The sequence below is a fragment of the Xyrauchen texanus genome, chromosome 28 (assembly GCF_025860055.1).
Source record: "Xyrauchen texanus isolate HMW12.3.18 chromosome 28, RBS_HiC_50CHRs, whole genome shotgun sequence".
Lineage (NCBI taxonomy): Eukaryota > Metazoa > Chordata > Actinopteri > Cypriniformes > Catostomidae > Xyrauchen > Xyrauchen texanus.
This window is the reverse complement of record NC_068303.1, coordinates 7,675,798-7,697,657: the sequence shown is the minus strand read 5'-3', so window position 1 is coordinate 7,697,657 and position 21,860 is coordinate 7,675,798. Positions and strand designations below refer to the sequence as shown.

The 21,860-nt window shown below is 43.2% G+C and overlaps 1 protein-coding gene across 2 annotated transcripts in view; it reads left to right on the top strand.

The window, feature by feature from the left end:
* Positions 1 to 21,860, top strand: part of fam184ab (family with sequence similarity 184 member Ab) — a 175,037-nt gene that overhangs the window by 111,383 nt on the left and 41,794 nt on the right. For both annotated transcript variants that reach the window (XM_052096595.1, XM_052096594.1), the window contains exons 11-12: positions 863 to 1,075; positions 19,350 to 19,503. In XM_052096595.1, coding sequence (XP_051952555.1) covers positions 863 to 1,075; positions 19,350 to 19,503 — 367 coding nt within the window. The remainder of the gene's footprint in view (positions 1 to 862; positions 1,076 to 19,349; positions 19,504 to 21,860) is intronic.

The window sequence follows — 21,860 nt, the reverse complement described above, 5'->3', positions numbered from 1 at the left end:
TAGAAATAGTCATCTTAATATTGAGAGGAGATATGAGTGATTACTGTATCAGTATGAAAATTGGAACCGGTTGTTAGAGGCAAACAGATGTTCTGAAGCAAAGAAAATGCCAACATCAAGTTCTCCATCATTATTGCATTGCTTTCTTTTTCCTACAAAGGCATATGGTTGTTTTTTAATTAGGGAAATATACATATGAAATATACAGTACATATATAGTATTTTATATAGACAGCATTTGTAAGTATTTCTCTGTTTTCCTTGACAAAGGATCACTGCCCCCAATACTATCACTATTATCATGTTAAGCATTTAAGAGAACAACTGACATTTTTCAATAAGTTTATATGTAGTCGTCATGAAGGTTTATTAGGAAATTGATGGGTTAATTAGATGTCATTACAAAAACTGGTGAGTGTGTATGTGTATGTGTATATATATATATATATATATATATATATATATATATATATATATACACTAGTTTTTGTACTTTCGCTGTTGCACACATCTCAGTGTTCTCAGCATCTCCCACTTAATGCATTTACATGTGCTCCTCCCGCAAACGTAATTGGGGAGAAGAAGGTTGCGGATACCGCAAAAGGGACCCCCCTGGGAATTGGGGCCCTTGAGCATCAGCCCATGTAAGACTGTGGATTAGTGCGCACCTGACCATCACACATTATACCAAAATCCTCTTGAAGCTTGATCAAGGCCATTGTCTGATCGTTATAAGTCCTAAAATATGTTTTCAGTAGAAGTTTAATTTTTCAGGTTGTCAAAATTGCCCCTAACTGAAGAATCTCCCACTTAAAGTTTCTTTTCAACACACCTTCTCCTGTGCTTCTTTTTCCATGTACAGATTTCCTTGTTGAAACAGAGCCTGGAGATGCAGCTTTCCCAATCGCAACATTCCCTGCAGCAGCTGCAGGCTCAGTTCAGTCAGGAACGAGAACACCTGGGCCAGCAGATGCAGGAGATGGAGCTGGAGCACCAGTGCAGGGAGCAGCGTCTCCAGGAAGCCCATTGCTGCGCTATACAGGACATGCAGGAAGCCCGTCAGCATGACCTCAAGGTAACCCCAACCAAACATAATCTCTCACGTATCTAACAGACAGACCATTTTCTGACCTGTATGTGCTCTCTTATCTTTTTCTTTCACCTCTCTGTTCTCTGTTATTTTCGTTTTTTGGCTCCATTCCACTCTTTTCCGCATTCAACCTTCTCTGAGCATCAAGGTATGGCATTCCCACAAACCATAAAGTAAAGATAATAATGGAAATTGACTCAAGTAAAAGTATTGAAGTCACTGATATTAAATGTACTAAAGTTTCAAAAGTACAAGTAAATGGCTTTAAATTAAGTTAATACTGTAGTTGTTAATTGCTTCAGGTTAAATGGGTTTTGCAAATGTTAATGTTGGATATTTTTATGAGTGTATCGGGTCATTATTGATTCATATACAGTGTACATTCATTACATGTAAACTGAAACAGCGTTTTATTGACTTATGAATGGCTAAATAAGACTCATATGAACAGTTCTCAAGGAAAGGCGGGAGACTTTAATTCACTTTCATTGTATGGACATACAGAGCTGAAAATTGCTTATAATAATCTTAATTTTGGTCCTGCTGAAGAAGGAAAGACATACACATATTGGATGGCTTAAAGGTAAGTCAATCATGGGAGAATTCTCATTTTTGTGTGAACTATTACTTAACTACACCTCTGATCCCAGGCTGCTACAAATAGTGTGGTTTATTTTTTTAGCTTAATAGTTCTGATTCATTTGGGTGTATTTTAGCTATAATGTCCATTTTTATTTTAGATGAATTAAATTCTCTCTTAGCTAATGCTGTTAATTATACAGGGAATGGTCTAATGATATTACACATTTGATAGTTTTTCATCATTTTGGTCACATTTGAGATTTTTAAACAATGTACCATATACATTGCTTATACTGCCAGGTCCCCCTCGTGCCACCAAAACAGCTCTGATCCATTGAGGCATGGCCACTGGTTAAACTCTTGGACTTGTTTTCCCTCATACAAAGCCCTCTTCTGATACACCAGTAGATCCTACCACAGAACCATCCCTGACCATCAGATTCTCCTGTTCCCTGTATCCTGAAGTAACCTGTTCAACCTCGGCTCTCTGTTCTCCTGCCTGTGGGTTAGTAATGGCTGAGTGCTTGCTGTCACACCCTGTAATGTCTGCTTTATTCAGTACCTGGCCCCTGATGACGCCAGGGGAGAGAAACACACAAGCCGACTAGAAATTATTACCTTGAGCTAGGCTGAAGCGGCTCCACATTGCAGGCCTGGAGATGAAAGGACAGCAGTGGTATACCGCTTGAATAACTGTTGACAAGTCGAGATTGACTCACCAAATGCAGCGTCAGTCAGAACTACACTGTGCCGAGCCTGAGCATTTATTTGCTGAATTTGTCAGGGTGGAATTGGCTCTGAAGTTGCCATTGAATCGCTTTGCTGTTTATTTCAGCAAACTGCTATGTAATGGGTTCAATTGCAACATGTCTTCTGGCCTCTGAGCGTATTATGTGGAATACGACCAACTGACCTCTATTACTGATATGTCCCACTGTCCAGGACAGGGCCACACCTGGCAATATGCACCTTGCCACCAGCTGTCAAGAGGTCAATAGGAGACTGGAGGGAATACGTTTGTCAACCAGTGATACCAAATGTTGGGGTTAACTGCTTAAATTGACCCAGTAAAGAATAGAGACCTGCTTTTTAATTCAGTAAATATCAGTATTATTTTTACTCCCCTGTTGAAGGCTTCTTGACCTGCTTCTTGTTGAAATTAATTCTTGCTTTGGGGAAAAAAGAATGACTGGTTAAAAAATCATTAACACCAGTGGCGCTAATGATAAAGACATTTAATATGTTATTGGTTTATTGTGGATATGGAATATCAGAGAGATCAGTTATTCTTTTGGTGATGAGTTTCCTAGTCCCACAGGCAGAAGTAATAGATTCCAGACTAATTGGAATTGCTGAATCAGAATCTGGATGTGAGTTCTGTCCAGTGGCCATGCTGTTATGATAACACCTTTGTTCCCTCTTCCTTAGTAGTGTTGTCATGGTACCGATACTAGTGAAATTTCACAGTTCTCGATATAAATTTCGATACCACAGTATAAATATTCTAATGTGATAATGTGCTATTGAACACACCATTTAAGTTATTTATAATTATTTTAATCATTATAGTTTAATAATTATTATTATTTTCCAGTACTTTCCAGAACATTTTTAAAAGTTTATTTTAATTTCATCATCAAAATGGTGTCTTATCAATAAATTCTTAAAACATTTAACAAGTGAAAATAGAACTTTTTAACATGTCATAGCACAGCTAAGCTGGGGTCAGAGTGCAGGGTCAGCCATGATACAGCGCCCCTGGAGCAGATAGGTTCAAGGGCCTTGCTCAAGGGCCCAACAGTGGTGTCTTGGTAGTGTTGGGGCTTGAACCCCTGACCTTCTGGTCAGTAACCCAGAGCCTTAACCGCTGAGCCTTAACCGGAAGCTTAATTTTTCCGTATAAACAGTTTGTGGCATGGCCCAGTATGATCATTGAAGACTTTTAAGTCACGTCTGAAATCTCATCTCTTTACACTGGCCTTTGAGTCTGAAAAATGGACAGGACACAGTTTTGGAGTGTTTGTATTTTAGATTACTGGTGTTTGTGTATGTTGTAATTGTGAAATTTTATGTTTAAAATTGTGTTACTGTGAAGCACTTTGGTCAGCTCTGTTGTTTTAAATGCAATATTAATAAAGCTGAGCTAATAATGCACAAATGCTGTGATTTTAATTATATAAATATATATTTTAAATGTGCTGCGTGGTTCACAATGAATAAGTGCTCTGCTCTGTCATCTGATACAACATGAATGATTCTCAATGTCTGTGGAGTTTCTAGTGAATGAGCAGTTGGATTTATTTAAAGTACGCAGCTCATCCGCAGTAAGATTGAAAGCCTTTAGCAGTTTAATAAATCACACTAGGACATGTCACGATTTTAATTTGATTAATTGTCCATTTAAGTGTACAAGGAGTATGAAAAGCGCAGTGATTTTGCTGTGTTTACGCCTCTCATCCACAATGGAACAGTGTTTTTCCTCCACCTCCATTCGAAAGCACTCTTTATAACTGCATCATTTAGATATATGTACATCTTACACAGACTAGTAAGATGGCCACCTCGGTGTGGAGCTCTCCAATTCTTTTGTTGTTTTTGTTTGTTTGTCCTCCGTTTAGTCATTTTTTTCCAATACATTTTACCAGGGAGGAACTGCTGAACATTCAGCAGCACATACCAGACAATATTTTCCCAGATTTATTCTGACATTTTGCTGGACATTTTAGTCAGAGGCGCAGCTGTGGTGTTAAAGCGCACTATGAGACGCAAGCAAAGGAAACGAGCTGGCACGCTGGTCAAGCTCCGACACGGCTTTCTAACAGCGCTGCCGAGTATTCATCTTGCGAATCTCCACTCTCTCCCTAACAAAATGGACAAACTACATCTCCTCTGCTGCCTTGTGCTTCACTGAAACCTGGCTGAGTGCAGCCATTCCGGACAGTGCATAACATATACTGGGCTTCCAGCTGTTCAGAGCGGATAGCATTGCAGAGTTAACGGGGTAAACGAGAGGAGGTGGAACATGCTTTTACATCAATGAAAGTTGGTGTACAGATGTAACCACATTAAAGAACATGTGCTGTCCTAGTTTGGAAGCGCTCTTTATCAACTATAAGCCTTTCTACTTGCCGTGGGAGTTTTCCTCATTTATTCTGGTGAGTTTGTACATCACAATACAAGCGTGTGTGAACGCAGAGCTGCAACAGCTGGCTTATCAGATTACAGACATGGAGCAACAATACCCATTTATTCACTTACTTATTATTATTCCCTGTGATTTTAACAAAGTCAACCTCACCCATGAACTGCCAAAATTCAGGCAGCACATCACATGCCCACCAGAGACAGAAATACACTGGATCACTGCTACACAACATTAAAGGATGCATATCGCTCTGTCCCTAGAGCAGCTTTGGGACTCTCTGATCACTGTCTTGTTCATCTTCCAACCTACAGGCAGAAACTAAAATCAGCTAATCCGGTAGTAAAGATTGTAACAAGGTGGTCAAATGAATTAGAGCTGGAACTACAAGCCTGTTTTGACTGCACTGATTGGAGTGTTTTTGAAGCTGCAGGCACCAATCTGGATGAGCTCACAGATACTGTAACATCATATATCAGTTTCTGTGAGGATATATGCATTCCTACTAGGACTTATTTAATGTTCAACAATGACAAACCATGGTTTACAGTAAAACTCAGACAGCTTTGTCATGCCAAAGAGGATGCTAACAGAAGCTGAGATAAAATCTTGTATAATCAGGATAAAAACACACTGACTAAGGAAATTAAAGTGGCTAAAAGAATCTACTCTGAGAAGCTGAAAAACAAATTTTCATCGAATAACACTGCATCGGTGTGGGGAGGCCTGAAAGATACTACTTACTTCAAGACACCATCCTCCAGCACTGTAGGGAATCAACATCTGGCTGACAACCTGAATGTGTTTTACCGTAGATTTGAAAAGCCAAGTCTCACGCCCCACACCCGCTCTGACCTTTATTTCACTCAAACACCAACACCTCCTGTAATGGCCCAGCAGATATTGTACTTATTTCACCAGTTGAGGAAGTTCAACCTGCCACAGGCGCTGCAAATCCAGTTCTACTCAGCCGTCATTGAGTCTTTCCTCTGCACTTCAGTAACTGTCTGGTTTGGTTCAGCTATGAAATCGGACATCAGAAGACTACAAAAGACAGTTCAGCCTTCTGTGCAGATTATTGGTTGCCTCCTTTCAAAAACTGTACACTTCCAGAGTGAGGAAACGGGCACTCTGGACCCCACTTACCCTGCCCACTAACTTTTTGAACTGTTGCCTACAGAGCGCTGAGCACCAGAACCATCAGGCCATCAGTTTTTTCCCTCTGGCTATCCATCTCATGAATAGTTAAAACGTATCGGTTACCTAACGTAACCTCGGTTCTCTCTAGATGAGGGAACGAGTATTGCGTAAGCTAGCTTACGCTATGGGAAAGATTCATCTTTTCTGAGATATTGAAGCCAAAAAATTATCCTTAATTTTTGTATCCATTGTCAACGCAGTGCGGCAGCTGCAGACCTTGAGCGGGCTAGCTAGCGAGCTCATAGGTTGCTCTGTGGCAACTGCTGCAGCCTATAGACGAGCTTGGGCGAACTCGCATCCAATGAGAGGCGTCCATGCGCTCACTGCATCAAAGCCCGCCAAAATGGGCATGACTAGAGTGCATATAAGCGTAGTTCGTAGGCTGGAACCCTGGTTTTCATTGACTGAAGCGAAAAGTCGCCGTGGCGCGAAGCACGGCCGGCTCACGCAATACTCGTTCCCTCATCTAGAGAGAACCGAGGTTACGTTAGGTAACCGATACGTTCTCTTACGAGAGGTTCTCTCGTATTGCGTAAGCTAGCTTACGCTCACGGGAACCCATTGTCAACGCCGTCGCGCCAAGCATCCACTGTATGAGCCCCAGGGAATTAAGGGGGACCCGGGGAGCCCTTATGAGTGGGGAAATAATATTTGGCCGGCAAGAATGCGGGTCATTGATTGTGTAATACATAAGCACATAGTGGGAAGGGAACGACAGAGCGGCGGTGCCGGTCTGTGTGGAATGTGTCCCATCAGTGCAGCTCACCAGGGGAGCTGTAGCGTATTAAACCGCTAGTAGTTTTGCCTGCAGAGCGGGCACTTCCATATTGTAAAATCTGACAAAGGTGGAGGGGAAGTCCATCCCGCTGTCACACATATGTCGTGAATGGAAATCCCGCTGGACCATGCCCACGAGGATGCCATGCCTCTAGTGGAGTGAGCCCTAATGCCCAACGGGCATGGCAGGTCTTTTGACGCGTATGCAGCAGCAATAGCGTCCACTATCCATCTAGATAGTGTCTGTTTCGAGGCGGCGAGACCTTTGGTGCGCCCTCCGAACGAAACGAAAAGCTGCTCGGAGCGTCTGAAAGCAGCGGAGCGCGCAGTATACAATCTCATTGCTCTGACCGGGCAAAGGAGATTGGCGTCGCGTTCGCTATCGGTTGCTGGCAGCGCCAATAGGGAAATGACCTGTGCTCTGAAAGGAGTACCGATCACCTTGGGAACATAGCCGTGTCTAGGCTTTAAAATGACCTTGGAGTCACTTGGTCCAAACTCAAGACACGCAGCTGACAGACAGCGCGTGAAGGTCTCCCACACGCTTGACTGATGACAGGGCAGTCAGAAAAACGGTTTTGAGTGAAAGGTATTTCAAATCCACGGATTGAAGTGGTTCGAAAGGGGGGGCTTTCATAGTTTCGAGAACTATAGAAAGATCCCAGATAGGAACCGATGGGGGGCGTGGGGGGTTCATCCTTCTAGCTCCCCTGAGGAAGCGGATGACCAGCTCGTTTTTACCCCATGACTGGCCGTGCAGGGGTTCAGCGAACACCGCGACGGCCGCCACATACACTTTGAGCGTGGATGGGGATCTGCCGTTATCCAGCAGCTCTTGTAGAAATACGAGCAGCGACGACACCCCACATGTCCGCGGGTCCAGGTCTCTGTCGGTGCACCATTTTGAGAACACAGACCATTTTGACGCATAGAGTCTTCTCGTGGAAGGGGCTCTAGCGTGTATGATGGTGTTTATTACTCCTTCTGGCAGAGCGCCGGGTAGTCGTTGATCACCCACGCATGCAGCGCCCAGCGCTCTGGGTGGGGATGCCAGATTGTGCAGCAAGCTTGAGAGAGGAGATCTGCTCTCACTGGGATGGGCCACGGCGCTGTCAGTGACAGCTGCGTAAGCTCCGGGAACCATGTCTGATTCTCCCAACGCGGGGCTATGAGGAGCACCGAGTGACGCCGCTTCCTGATCCTCTGCATTACCTGTGGCAATAGCGAGACGGGAGGGAAGGCGTAGCGGGCGTCTGGGCCAGTCCTGGGCCAGCGCGTCCTCGCTCGAGAAAAATATTGGGCAGTGAGAGTTCTCTTTGGACGCAAAGAGGTCTATCTCTGCTCTGCCGAATAGGTGCCATAACGTCTGGACTGTTTGAGCGTGCAGGGACCATTCCCCTGGGGGAATATTGTCTCTGGACAGTCTGTCCGGGCCGTCGTTCAGGTGGCCTGGCACGTGCGTCGCCCTCAGCGAGCGCAGGTGGCACTGGGACCAACTCAGTATGCGTTTTGTCAGATGGAAGAGGTTCCTGGATCTGACACCGCCCTGACGGTTTAGGTAGGATACCACAGATCTGTTGTCCGAACGGACCAGGACGTGGTGACCCTGAATGACCGGGAGAAAGCGCACGAGCGCGTACTCGACCACTATCATTTCCAGACAATTTATGTGAAGGAGCTTTTCCTGAACTGACCATAGGCCGAAAACCGGAGAGCCCTCGCAGACCGCGCCCCAACCCGCGTTGGACGCGTCTGTCGAGATTACTTTTCGGCGAGATACAGCTCCTATTGTCACTCCCCGCTGATACCATTCGGCCACTGTCCAGGGCTGCAGAGCTGATATGCAGGTCTGAGTCACCTTGATGGGCTGGCGGCCTGTGGCCCAAGCCCGGCGAGACGCGTGGGTGTTTAGCCAATGCTGAAGCGGGCGCATGTGCAGTAAACCCAGCTGAAGTACTGCTGCGGCTGAGGCCATGTAACCTAGCACTCTCTGGAATTTCTTCAGAGGCGTGAGGCTGTTCATCTGAAAAGATGCGGCTAGTCGCTGAACACGGCGTGCGCGCTGTGTAGATAAGCGAGCCGTCATTGCCACGGAGTCTAGTTCTATTCCCAGGAAGGAAATGGTCTGACTGGGCTGTAGTGAGCTCTTGGTCCAATTGACTGCAAGACCCAAACTGTTCAGATGGCTGAGGAGAACTGCTCTGTGAGACAGAAGCTCCATATGTGACTGAGCCATAATCAGCCAGTCGTCCAAATAGTTCAGAATTTGCAAACCCTGACTCCGCGAGGGGTGCGAGCGCCGCATCCATGCACTTCGTGAAAGTACGGGTGCTAAGGACAGGCCGAACGGAAGGACGGTGTATTGATAAACCTGGCCGTCGAGGCGAATCTCAAGAATGGCCTGTGACGGGATTTATCTGAATCTGAAAGTATGCATCTTTCAGATCGAGAGAAATAAACCAGTCCCCTGGCGCACATGCGTGAGGAGTTTCCTGATTGTAAGCATTTTGAACGGTCTTTTGCAAGCACCTTGTTCAAAACCCTGAGATCTAATATGGGTCTGAGGCCGCCGTCTTTCTTGGGAACAAGAAAATAACGGCTGTAAAGCCCCGACTCGCTCAGAGAGGGTGGCACTTTTCTATGGCCCTTTTGCACAGAAGGCTTGCTATTTCTGAACGAAGCATGCACGCTGCTTCCGTGTTCACAGTGGTTTCGAGCCGCGCTCTGAAGCGAGGGGGCAGCGATCGAACTGTAGCAAATAGCCCTGTTGTATTGTGCTTAACACCCACTTGGATATCCCTGGAATAGCTTCCCACGCTTTGAAGCGTAACGCTAGAGGGTGAATGGCCAATTCGCTCTGATTGCCGCACACAGAGCTGAACAAAATGTGTGAGCGCATTTAGTGTGTTCATGCATGATTGCTCGCAGACAGCATGAACAGGCTGTTTTGTGAGTGACTTCCGATTGGAATGAATGGGGAAAGAGTCACATCTGTTACGTGATGCGCAAGCATAGTCATGGGCACGGGACTTACACACAGAGGAATGGTTGCTGGCCGTGTAACAGAGCGGGCAGAGAATGGGCGCGCGCACGCATTTGTGGGCGCATTTATTGACTCTAGCGCTCGAGCGGTTCAGTAATCGCTTTATGTGAGCGTGCTCTGGTGGGGACACGAGACATGCAGTGCTTGTGTGCAGAAGTGAACACTGGATTGTGGGCACATTTTCTACACATAGGGCTGGTCGTGTGACAGAGCGGGCAGAGAATGGGCGCGCAGACGCATTTGTGGGCGCCTTCATTGATTCTGACGCTCGAGCGGTTCAGTAATCGCTTTATGAGAGCGTGCTCTGATAGGGGCACGGGATGTGTTATGCTTGTGTGTAGGGGCTGAACACTGGGTTGTGGGCACTTTTCCTACACATAAGACATGTTTGCTCTTTACAAGATTTATTTGGGTCGCCGTGAAAACGGCGTTTGAGTGCAGGCAAGCGGGCAGTGTCACCGGCTTGTTGGCTGCTAAATTCACCACTGTAGTAGCCTGAGAGAAGGGGACTGACAGGGGCAAAGCTTTGACGGTGGTCCGGCCGCGGCGGACTGAGCCGCCGCTTGTTCAACAAAGTTAGGAAGACTTCGGTTGCTCTGGTTTCAGCGTTACCTTAAATCGAGGCCCGCGGGGGGGCGGCGGTCTGCGGTGGCTGTCTGAGCGCGATCGAGGGCGGCCGCCCTGTCGACGCTGAGAAGTCTGAGTTTGTTGAACTGGGCGATGTGAAGAGGCTCGTGCAGGAGGCTGATCACGTGAGCGGCCTGCAGAGGAGCTAGCGCGACGCGGCAGGAAGAGGTTCATGGCTTGGGTGCCTTTCTGGACTTCTGAGAAGCGGTCAACAATGCCACTCACCGCGGAGCCGAAGAGACCGGTCGGAGAGAGCGGTGCGTTGAGGAACGTGGAGCGCTCTGCTTCTCCCATGTCGGCTAGTGTTAGCCATAAGTATCTCTCGGTCACAGTCAGTGAGGCCATGCACTTCACTAGAGCTTGGGCTGCAGCTTTGGTAGCGTGAAGGGCGAGGTCTGTCGCGCTTCGTAGATCAGTAACAGCCTCTGGGTGCCTGCCTTTCTCATCCCACTCCCGAAGAAGGTCTGCTTGTAGGATCTGTAAAACGGCCATTGAGTGCAGAGCAGATGCGGCTTGGCCGGTGGCGGAATAGGCGCGGCCAACATAGGCGGAAGTCGCTCTGCAGGCCTTAGACGGGAGCACAGGCTTGGAATGCCATCTCACGGAGGGCGGACAAAGGTGTGCTGCTACCGAGTCCTCGACCGGGGGGATGGAGGAGTAGCCTCTTCAGTGGCGCCGCCCACCGACGCGAGAGGTGGAGACGTGGGAACGGGTCCTGGCTGAAAAAGGAGCTGCTCCACGACTTTGCAAGCTCCGTATGTAATTCCGGCAGGAAGGGAGCGGCCCGGGCCGCGGGTGTAGAACGGCGATGGCTTTGAAGAAAGCAGCCGTCGAGTCTGTTGGGTGCCTGCTCAGGGGCGGTGACCACTCGAGCCCGAGGCGGTCGACGGCCTGTGTGAGGAGGCGTGTTAACTCCCCTTCGACTCCGGCGCTGGTCCTGCTGGATTCCTGGGCCGAGGAGGAGGCTTGGGAGCCTGTCCACTCCTCGCTGTCCGAAGCCATGATGGAACAGCGGCCCTTATCCTCCGCCTCGTCATCCGAGATGGCAGCAGTGCGGCCGCTCGGCGGCAACTGCGCGTCCCGGGGCGGGAGGGTGAAAGCGATGCTCGAGGGAGAGGCTCCGGCGAGGCAGTCGCTTCAACCACAGTTTCCGGCAGCCTTTGTGAGCGGCGCTTCTTCCTGCGCGGCTGAGGGTAAGGCGGCGCGGCGGTTTCTGCTTTGATCGCTTCGAGTCGAGCCCGCAGGGTCGACATCGGTAGCTCCTCGCAGAATCGCATCCGCCCTCAGTGAGGGCGAGCTCTGCGTGCCCCAGTCCCAGGCAGAGAGCGCAGATGATGTGGCGGTCTCCTGTGCTGAGAAGGGCGCGACATGAGGCGCAATTGGAGCGAGGCATCTTGAAAAAGACGCCGTACTCTTTTGTGAATAGTTCGTGAGAACTAGCTTGCTGAATAAAAGGATACGTCGTCGGATGGCGTAGCTCGCAGGATGGCTGAAGGTGGCTGAGACGGCCGGCTTCTTCTAGCGCTGTCCACGCTTGCTAGATGCCCCTCGAACGGCGACGCGGCTTCCAGGTCAGCGATGTGGAGAGCTTCGCTGAAGAGATGAAAATCAGGGTTCCAGCCTACGAACTACGCTTATATGCACTCTAGTCATGCCCATTTTGGCGGGCTTTGATGCAGTGAGCGCGCGGACGCCTCTCATTGGATGCGAGTTCGCCCAAGCTCATCTATAGGCTGCAGCAGTTGCCACAGAGCAACCTATGAGCTCGCTAGCTAGCCCGCTCAAGGTCTGCAGCTGCCGCACTGCGTTGACAATGGATACAAAAATTAAGGATAATTTTTTGGCTTCAATATCTCAGAAAAGATTAATCTTTCCCGTAGCGTAAGCTAGCTTACGCAATACGAGAGAACCTCTCGTAAGAGAACTGCCCCATTGTGCAATAATTATGTGCACAGTTTTTTCAATGATATTTATTTAACATATATATCCTACCTCTTCTGCATTATGTCATATTGTGTATTTCTATATATACTTATATTTTCTATTGGCTTTTTTATTTTTATTATTATTATCAGTGTTGGGGATAACTTTTTAAAATGAATGCACCTTACGTAATCTGATTACTATTTTCGAGTAAAATAATATTTTTAGACCATAATATCCAAGTGACTTTTTAAACAAAGTGTCGCTTTGCTTTTGTACACTTCTTCTCCTGTATTGTGAGAAAAAGTGTGCAAACTTCGAGGAGATGTAGTGCATGCTGGGCATTGTAGTTCTTGAGAGTGTGAGGCTTGCCTACAGGAGATGCATAGACAATGAAGTTGTAGTATATGTGTGCACGATGGGTATTGTAGTTCAAAAGAGTATGAGCCATGCTTATCAGCGATGGGTAAAGCACAACAAGTCTTCTTTTAGCCCACCTTGAGATTTGTTTTAAAAACTGTTAAATATTTGTGGTAAAGGAATGTAAATCTGAACGCTTTGGTGGAATCCAGTTGTACTCATCATTTGCAGTGGTGGATTTGTTGTGCGCTGTAGCTTACATGAGCAGCCGTCATAATCTTTACCTTTGTCTTGACAATTTAACCGAGAGTTAAGAAATGAGTCCTCATGTGAAAGTAAATTTTCAAAACTCAGGCTTCTGATCATTATCATTGATTGAAAGTATGAAAAACTATAGTCATTTTCTCTGTAATTCTATTTAGTTTTCGTTCATTTTGTGCACATTTATGGTCTCAATTTAGTTTTCGTTCTTTGACAAACTTCCGTTTTTGTGCATTTTAGTTAACTAGAATAGTTTTAATTGCTGTCTTATGTCTTTTTAATCGTTTATGTTATTTTAATATCCTTTCCCCGCTGACTGTTTGAGATTGGCCCCATCCTGACATCTCGTATTCAGCAGGGCTCTTTTGAAATCAATTTGAGGAATGCTCTTCTGCTGCTTATGGGCCTGGACCACGTTTACATTTAAATTTACATTTATGCATTTGGCAGATACTTTTATCCAAAGCGACTAACAGTGCACTTATTACAGGGACAATCCCCCCAGAGCAACCTGGAGTTAAGTGCCTTGCTCTAGGACACAATGGTGGTGGCTATGGGGATCGAACCAACAACCTTCTGCTTACCAGTTCAGTGCTTCAGCCCAAACATATTGCAGAGGAGAGAAAAGACAGTGTCAGTCTTACCCCTCACTGTTCTGTCCTTAGAGACGCTGATATTTTACACCAACAGGCAAAATAACCCAACTCAGCAGCCTGCTGTACTGAAGCTTTTTGCTGATATCAAGCAAAAATATTCTAGCACTAATTTTACACCAGCCGGAAAGGCCAGGCGGACTACCTGCAGCTGCCACAGTAGGTAAAACACTTGCTTACGGCCACCCTTGCCAGCCCACCAGCCGAGAACATATGGACTGATGAGCCAGAGTGACTAAAGTAGAGGAAATGTGAGGGTACCTTGCAATCTCATAGCTGCAATTCCAACAGTGCACACTCATTTCCTTCCTGCCCTCCTTTTGCTTGTATTGCAGCAGGGTGACTTAAAGCATCATAAAGGCTTTGCATTCAGTGAAATGAAAACCGATGAGTTCCCAGACCATTTATGAAGGAGCAAACTACATTAAGTGTTCATCAAAGCTAAATAAATATAGTTTCTCAAAGGCACAAGGGATTGGTTCATATCATGCCTCACCTTGCTGTAGGGCCAGAGGTGAGGAATTTCAAAGGTCTTATATTGGGTTATTTCCACCATTGATGCTGGTATTGATAACATAGTTTTTCCCTATTGTCTCTAGTATATTCCTTTTGAGACAGTCTAATGGTTTCTAATACATAATATATTTTGCATCCTTTGGATATTTGATATTATCAGATTAGATCATAATTTTAATAGTTATACTATCAGTCTAAAGTTTGGACACACTTGGTTAAGTTTATCATGATCTTACAAACCTTTTGATCTAAAAGCTTGTGCTTAAATTAGTTTTGTAGACAACTATATAAAAATGCAGGTTGAATTTATTTACAAAACTAAAATTGTAATTAAAAGCTGCATACCAAAGGAAAAGATGCCAACAGGGAGTTATTATGGGAACTCCTTCAAAACTGTTTGAACATATTGAGAACTGTAATCTAGACAATGGTTGACTGGTTTGATTTGAGTTGTGTATTTGGGGGTTTCAATGAAAGTTTGCTAACTGGTTAGTTTGGCAGTGTTAAGTTATTAGCTTATCTGTACTGTATTTACAATATTGGGTAGGCAGGTTGCCTCGGAAGAGTCTGTTTTGGACTTCCCGTGAACTTTCGTAGCCATAGCAACCAACACCAGTGATTTGTGATCTGTGTCAACATTACTGAAAACAGATTAATCGATGCATATGAACGTCAATGCATTCCACCATGCACAAATAAATAGTAATCAGTTAAAGTGCCCAGCTTCTCATACCAATATATGTAGCGAATTTGGATGATAAATCTACACTCTACGGGGTAATGGGTTAAATAACTAGATTATTTGTCTGAATAAATTCTCCACCATTAAAATTGTAATACAACGTCTAGTTGTATTAGCTCACAATTTCTACTGTAAGGAATTAGCTTTAATAAGAGAATTATGATTAATTCTCTTATTGGAGTAATATTATTCTCATGGCTTATTGACAAATAATATTACACATAGGTATACCTGTGAAGCTAAATCTTTTAGAAACAGGAATGAGATTATTTATCAAAATATACCACAGTCTCTACAAAGATCTTGAAAGGTCTTTAACAATTATTACATTTAAGTTCATAAAGCCTGCATAAACCTTAAAGATGAAGTATGTAATTTCTGCGATAATAGTGCCACCAAACAGAATTCCAAAAATAAACAACGTTTTCAAAACAGCATTCTGAACACGCCCCTCGTTTGCTGATGTTCAATCAGTCAGATAGTCCAGTCCCCAAATTCATGGCATTGGTTGAGTAATGTTGTTGAGGCAGGTTGCTCAAAATAAACAATTTTATAGCACCACTAAGACAATGTTTACACTTTTCAAAATAAACCATATTTTTTTTTCCCATCTAATGTAGGTTGTTCTCTGTATATAGAGATGATTGTATGGGGATTCTCTCACGGAGTGTGTAAGTGTTAAATCCCTAAATAACTCACTAAAATAAGCATGCACCAGTTTTGTTGGCAGGGAAAGAGGCGAAGTGTAATTTTTACCACTCTAGATTCATTTCCACATGTGACAACACTCTAGTAGCACTTGAGGAGGTGAAAATGGCACCATGACTTGAGAGTGGGAAGAGATGAGATGTTTGGAAAGATCCTCACAACTGAGCTGTGCGTGAGAGTGCTGTTTACATTAGCGGTGTTAACCATCATGCACAGGGCTCATGATACATCAGACGGATACATCATACGTCTTGGAGCGATTCACGTGCAATGTAAAGGCAAAATGCTGCAGGTTCAACCATTCGAGCAACTATAAACATTTGAAGCCGCTTAGTTATTACACAAATTAAAAAAAGCAACACAGTATCACAGAAATAGAGGAGGTAACATCATTTAACCAGAATTTGTAATGACAAACATGATGAATTGTCAAAAATACACTGACACTGCAACACACTTTCAGTGTTCTGTCAAAATAAAAGCCCCAGGTGAGGGTGAGGTAAATATGACTTACTATTGTACACACACACACAAATAAAAAAATACTCAAAATAACAATATATCAGTATCATATCATAATAGTATAATAAACTTGATTGTACAGTTATAAACTCCTGTTTATTCACAAAAACTGTTTTGCACCAATATATCTAGGTAAATATTGCTTTTTTATAACTGTATTGTATTGGTGCATAAAAATAATATGTATTATATTCTAAATTAAATACTGTTCTTGTTCGTTTAGTGAAAAACTTGGAAAACATGCCTTTCATTTCATAGCAAATAAACAATTATCTAGATGTTGAATATCATCAACAAGCTGAAAGATATCTGTAGAACTGTGTGTGTGTTCTGCTCCATTAACAATCCTCTGGCTGCAGTGTGTTCCCAGATTGTTGTCTGAATGACAGACATGACCTGACCTTTTCAGATTTGCCAAGCTGTCGGAGCACAAAAAGGAGTAGATTTAAACAGGAGAAAACATAAATTAACAGAACTCCCAAAAATGTGCTAGTAACACTGTCCACACAATGTGGAGAGTGGCTCATTTACTAGTTAATATAAGCATATTTTGACTGATACTTTTGTGGTTTAATTAACAAACATTATACTCTAGGTCTATTTCAAAACTCAGTGAGCTACCTTGCACTCTTCTTCCTTGGAAATTAGCTTCAAAGGCAGAATCCTAACTGAAATGGAAACAGAGACAGTATAATTGGGAGAAGACAGACCACTCATAGAATAATGAAAATTGAGAAATTGCAATGCTCATTATGGCTAAGGAGCTCTAAAATACCTGGAGAAAGCTATCCATTAGCATACCCATTCATTTCAGTGGAATCTGCTCAACAAAGGCAGGGTTCCCCGTAGGTATGCAATCTAAAGGCTGGTATCTTTTCTCATGGTGCCTTGTTCTGTGATTAGTTGTCATGTTAGCGGACACTCATCTATGGCAACAGAGGAAAAAAAAATATCCATTGAAGTCCATTTCATGCTTTTAAGAGCCATTCAAAAGCAATTTGTCCCTGGAAAAAGATGCTATATAAATATAATTAAATAATTGATTTAAATCTTTCTTGGAAAAAGAAACAAAATTCATCAGAAAACATGGCTTGTTTTGAATGGCAATCAATGTGGAAACATGCTTTTTTGCCTTCATAGGGTGTAGTTCCAGCATCTTCCAAATACGAGACATTTCAGCTGTAAATAAGGGACTTTTTTCTTTTTTTTCAGGGGGGCTCCTGCAACAGTTAAATAGGTCAACCTAGAGCTGGTTTACATGGGAAAACAATTGAAAAATGGCACGTTTGAAGTGTGAACAGGCCCTAATAGGCTATGCATAAAATAAATTACCAAATTTGTATCAATCTTCACTTTTAATAAACATTACTTTTTGCCAAAAGAATCAACTGCAATCAACCAACATGATCACACATTTAGTCGGCATGTTGTTTCTGAAAGTTACGAGACCCTCTGCGTCATTATACCAACTCACTGACAAGAGGCATCTCTCATCAGACATGTTTGCTTCAGCTCAATTGCACTTACCTTCATTTGTGTATTGAGTCAGCAGCGTGGGAGATCCAGGTTCACATCCCACGTTGAAACCAGGAAGTAATCACGTTTGCATAATCCGTGACGAGCGCTATTTGGAGGTGGCATTTTTCCTCCTACCATTGAATTTTTATTCCACTAATGGTTATGGTTAGGTTTGGTTGGGGGGGGGGTAGTTCATAAAATATGCATTTCTCTTCACTGTATTGCATCCTGTACAGCTGAAAACGTGCTTTTGGTGCACCCCCTCCTTGACATTTTACCTGCAAATGGATCTCACATGTTCCCATACGCCTAACAACACTTAAAGCTTTGGCCACTTGGGGCAATGAAGCAAATTTCAGTCAGCATTGACCAACCTTTGCTAAAGAAATCTCAACCTACTCTCTTAGCTTAGGCCTTTTCTGCTTTTGAAGTTCAACGAACTGGCTCGAATACTCTTTTCACCTTATTTGATCTTCCCCATCAGTCTGTTGTTGTTGTTTTATTTCGACGGTCTACATATTAAGTTACATTTGCCCACTTCTAGCTAATTTCCAGCACAGTCCTGCCAACTGGCTTGTTGCAGCCAGTGTTTGCTGAAGCATTCAGTCTAATTTGCCTCACCTGTCTTTCTCCTAACCACTTCCTCTCCCATCCACACCCCACACTGCTGGATATCACTGAATCCAAAGTGGCTTTCAGTGGAGGCAGGTGCCCTTTATCACCCCATATTATGTCAATGTGTCTAGGCTCCATTCTCTTAATCTAATTCAGGATGCTGTAATTTGTGTTTGTGTAATCTGGCATAAAATGGCAGCAAGACCCCTAACAAGCTAGCAGAGACACTTAAATGCATATTGATAGAGTAATAATTCCTGCGATTGGCAGTTACTTGAGAATTACAACATTAGAGTTACAAACATGTTCCCGGCTGAGAGCTGTTTTCTTGTAATGACAGTAATATTGGTGCAATTTTGTCTGTGATGAGATGTTTTTGTGCTGCAATTTTTTTAGGGTTTTCCAGTTGAAAAGATCAGCACCTCTGTTTAGTGTTGGTTTAGTACTGGTCAAGCTGTTAGACCCGTGCAGCCATGAAGGTCACCACCAGCAAAGATTAGCAATCTAGGATCATAGTATGTTGTAGAAACGTTTGGAACAGTTCTGTTCACTTACACTAATGTTTTCACTATCGAATGAGACATCTCTCTTTTCAGTGAACTGTTATAATAAGCATTCACCTCTACTTTGATTCACAGTCTCTGCAGTTTTTAGTCACATTTCTGCATAATTTAACAATTTCTGTAAAGAAAATTGTCTGATAAAATGACTTTGCAAAGCCCATGTAAGAATAATATGCATAAATGTTTTACCACTTTATGAGCACCATTTAACTGAAAATCATGCTGTTAATGGAACAAATCTCCAATTTATTCATATGGGTTGTTCTGTAAAGCTTTCTGAGTGAGCAACAGTATCCAATGGGGGTAGAGCTCAGTGAAAGGTTTATTGTGGTGCATAAGTACTCAAATTGTGCCTCGTATATTAAAGTACAGTAAATTAGAAAAGAAGAAAATTTGAATATAAACGAGGCAACACATTATGGATATTCCATGGATATGCATCATACCTTACACATATACACGCGTATTCATATATTGTAATGAACTGATGTATGTGTTTGTGTGCAGGAGCTAGAGGAGCGTCTGCGGCAGCAGCATCACATGGAGCTGCATTCACTACGAGAGGCTCACAGGCAGAACATTGAGAAACTGAAACAGCAGTCAGAGCAAGAGCTGCAGACTCTCCGCTTCGAACTGGAGGATGAGGGCAAAGCCATGCTAGGTACAATACACACATATGCACACAAACTTATAGACACACACAATCATTAACCAGATTTGAAAAAATATTATGCCTAAAAATGTTTGCTGCAGTGTTGAGGGGCAACAGTTTGGTTCTGGAAGTAAAAATTCCATGAATTTCTTTCTTCTGCAGAACACAAATGAAGGTTTTTCGAAGAATATCTCAGCTTTGTTGGTCCATACAATGCAAGTGAATGGTGATCATGCCTTTTGAAGCTTCAGAAAGCACATAAAGTCAGCATAAATAAATCCATATGACTCCAGTTGTTTAATCAGTGTCTTCTGAAATGATCTAGTTGGTTTTGGGTGAGAACAGATAAAAAAGTTACTCCTTTTTCACTGTGCATCTTAACATTGCAGTCTCTTGGCACGATCATGATTTCAAGCTCGATTACACTTCCTAGTCCGCATGCGCAGAGTGCTAGATGATAGTGCTATAGGAAGTGTAATCAAGCTTGAAATCAACAATACCAAAGAGACTGTTGTCAAGATGTACAGTGAAAAAAGTGTTGAATTTTGGTCCATTTTCACCCAAAACCAACTGGACTGATTCAGAAGACATTTATTAAACACTGGAGTCTGATGGATTATGTTTCTGTTGACTTTATCTCCTTTTTGGAGCTCCAAAGGCCTAATCATCATTCACTTGCATTGTATAGTGAGAGCTGATTTTATCTTCTAAAAATCTTTGTTTGTTTTCTGCAGAAGAAAGAAACTCATACACATCTGGGATGGCGTTAGGGCGAGTAATATTTGGGTGAACTAATCTTTTAAGTAAACAGTCTTTTACCTTTTCTTTTTGTCCAATTTTCAAATGCTGTTTTGCTTCAAATCAAAGTTAGTAATGTTGTGATTTACCTAAAAAGCTGGTTGGTTTAATTAATTTCTTAAAACTCTTTAATTACCCATTTTAATGGAAAATTTTATGGGAAAATACTTCCAGCTGTAAAAGTGGGCAGGCACTGTTGCACTCCATTGAGTCAATGACCAAAACTTTTCAAACCATCAAAAATGTTATCTGTATAGCGCCTTTCACAACACACATTGTTTCAAAGCAGCTTTTCAGAAGATCAGCATTAACAGACGATAAAACTGTAATGTCTATAATGTCGATGTGTCATAATTGTGTAGTTTGATAAAATATGATTGTGAATTGTTTAAAAATAAGTAAATAAATAATAATTGGATTTATAACCCCAGTGAGCAAGCTGAAGGCGACTGTGGCAAGGAACACAAAACTCCATAAGATGTAGATTAATGGGAGAAAAATAACCTTGGGAGAAACCAGACTCACTGTGGGGGCCAGGTCCCCTCTGGCTAACATCATGAATATAATGCGAATATTACTTATTTATAGTTCAAGTCATGGTTTAAAATTATTAAACTAAGAAGTGTTAAGGGTCAGTGTTTAAACAAAGATTTTGTATGAACTAATTTTAATGACTAATGTCTTTGAAGTCCATCCTGGATTAAATGCAGAAGTTCACATAGATGCAAGTGTCCTTGTTAATTGGCTGATGAAGGCTTTTGTTGGCAATTGATAGTCTACATATTCCATTTCAAGAGTGTAGTCCATCAATAGACCGAGGTGATGCAGGCAGAGATCAGTGAGGTGCAACACAGTTCAACCTGGCCGGTAATTTCGGTGAGATTCGGTGCGGGCCATCCTAAATCCAAGGTTCAGACAATGGCACATTATCCCGTGTCTTATGGTTGGAGTTGGCATCAGTTCATCCTCTGAAGTCCATCATAATAGACTGAAGTGATGTTTGGCTGGCACCGGCTGAATTTAGTCATCATCATTCAGCAACACGTAGCAGTGGAGTCCAACACGAAGCGGGAATGGAGCTGGAACCAGCCTGTTCTGGTGACCTCATGATTGGAGTCTCGAGGTTGAGACAGGGAAACAAAATAAAATAATATAAGCATAGATTATATTCTATGCATAGTTTCTGGTTTATGGTTCTGGCAGACTAAACTAAAGCAGCCTAATTGTGGGTTGGAGGATAAATTAGGTTTATGCCTGGCTAAATAGATGAGTCTTAAGTCTAGACTTAAACTGAGGGAGTGTGTCTGCATCTCGAACAGTTTTAGGGAGACTATTCCATAGTTTAGGAGCCAAATATGAAAAGGATCTATCTCCTTTTATGGATTTTGATATTCTAGGAACTATTAACAGGCCAGAATACATAATGAACATGAATCCAACATGGATTGTATAGTTTGCAAAGATCAAATTAATGATCAATTCATTATAATTGTATGGTTATGTTTCAGAAAATGATCTTCTCAAAAATCAGTTTTTATCTCACAGAAATATGGTATACATGTGAGAAA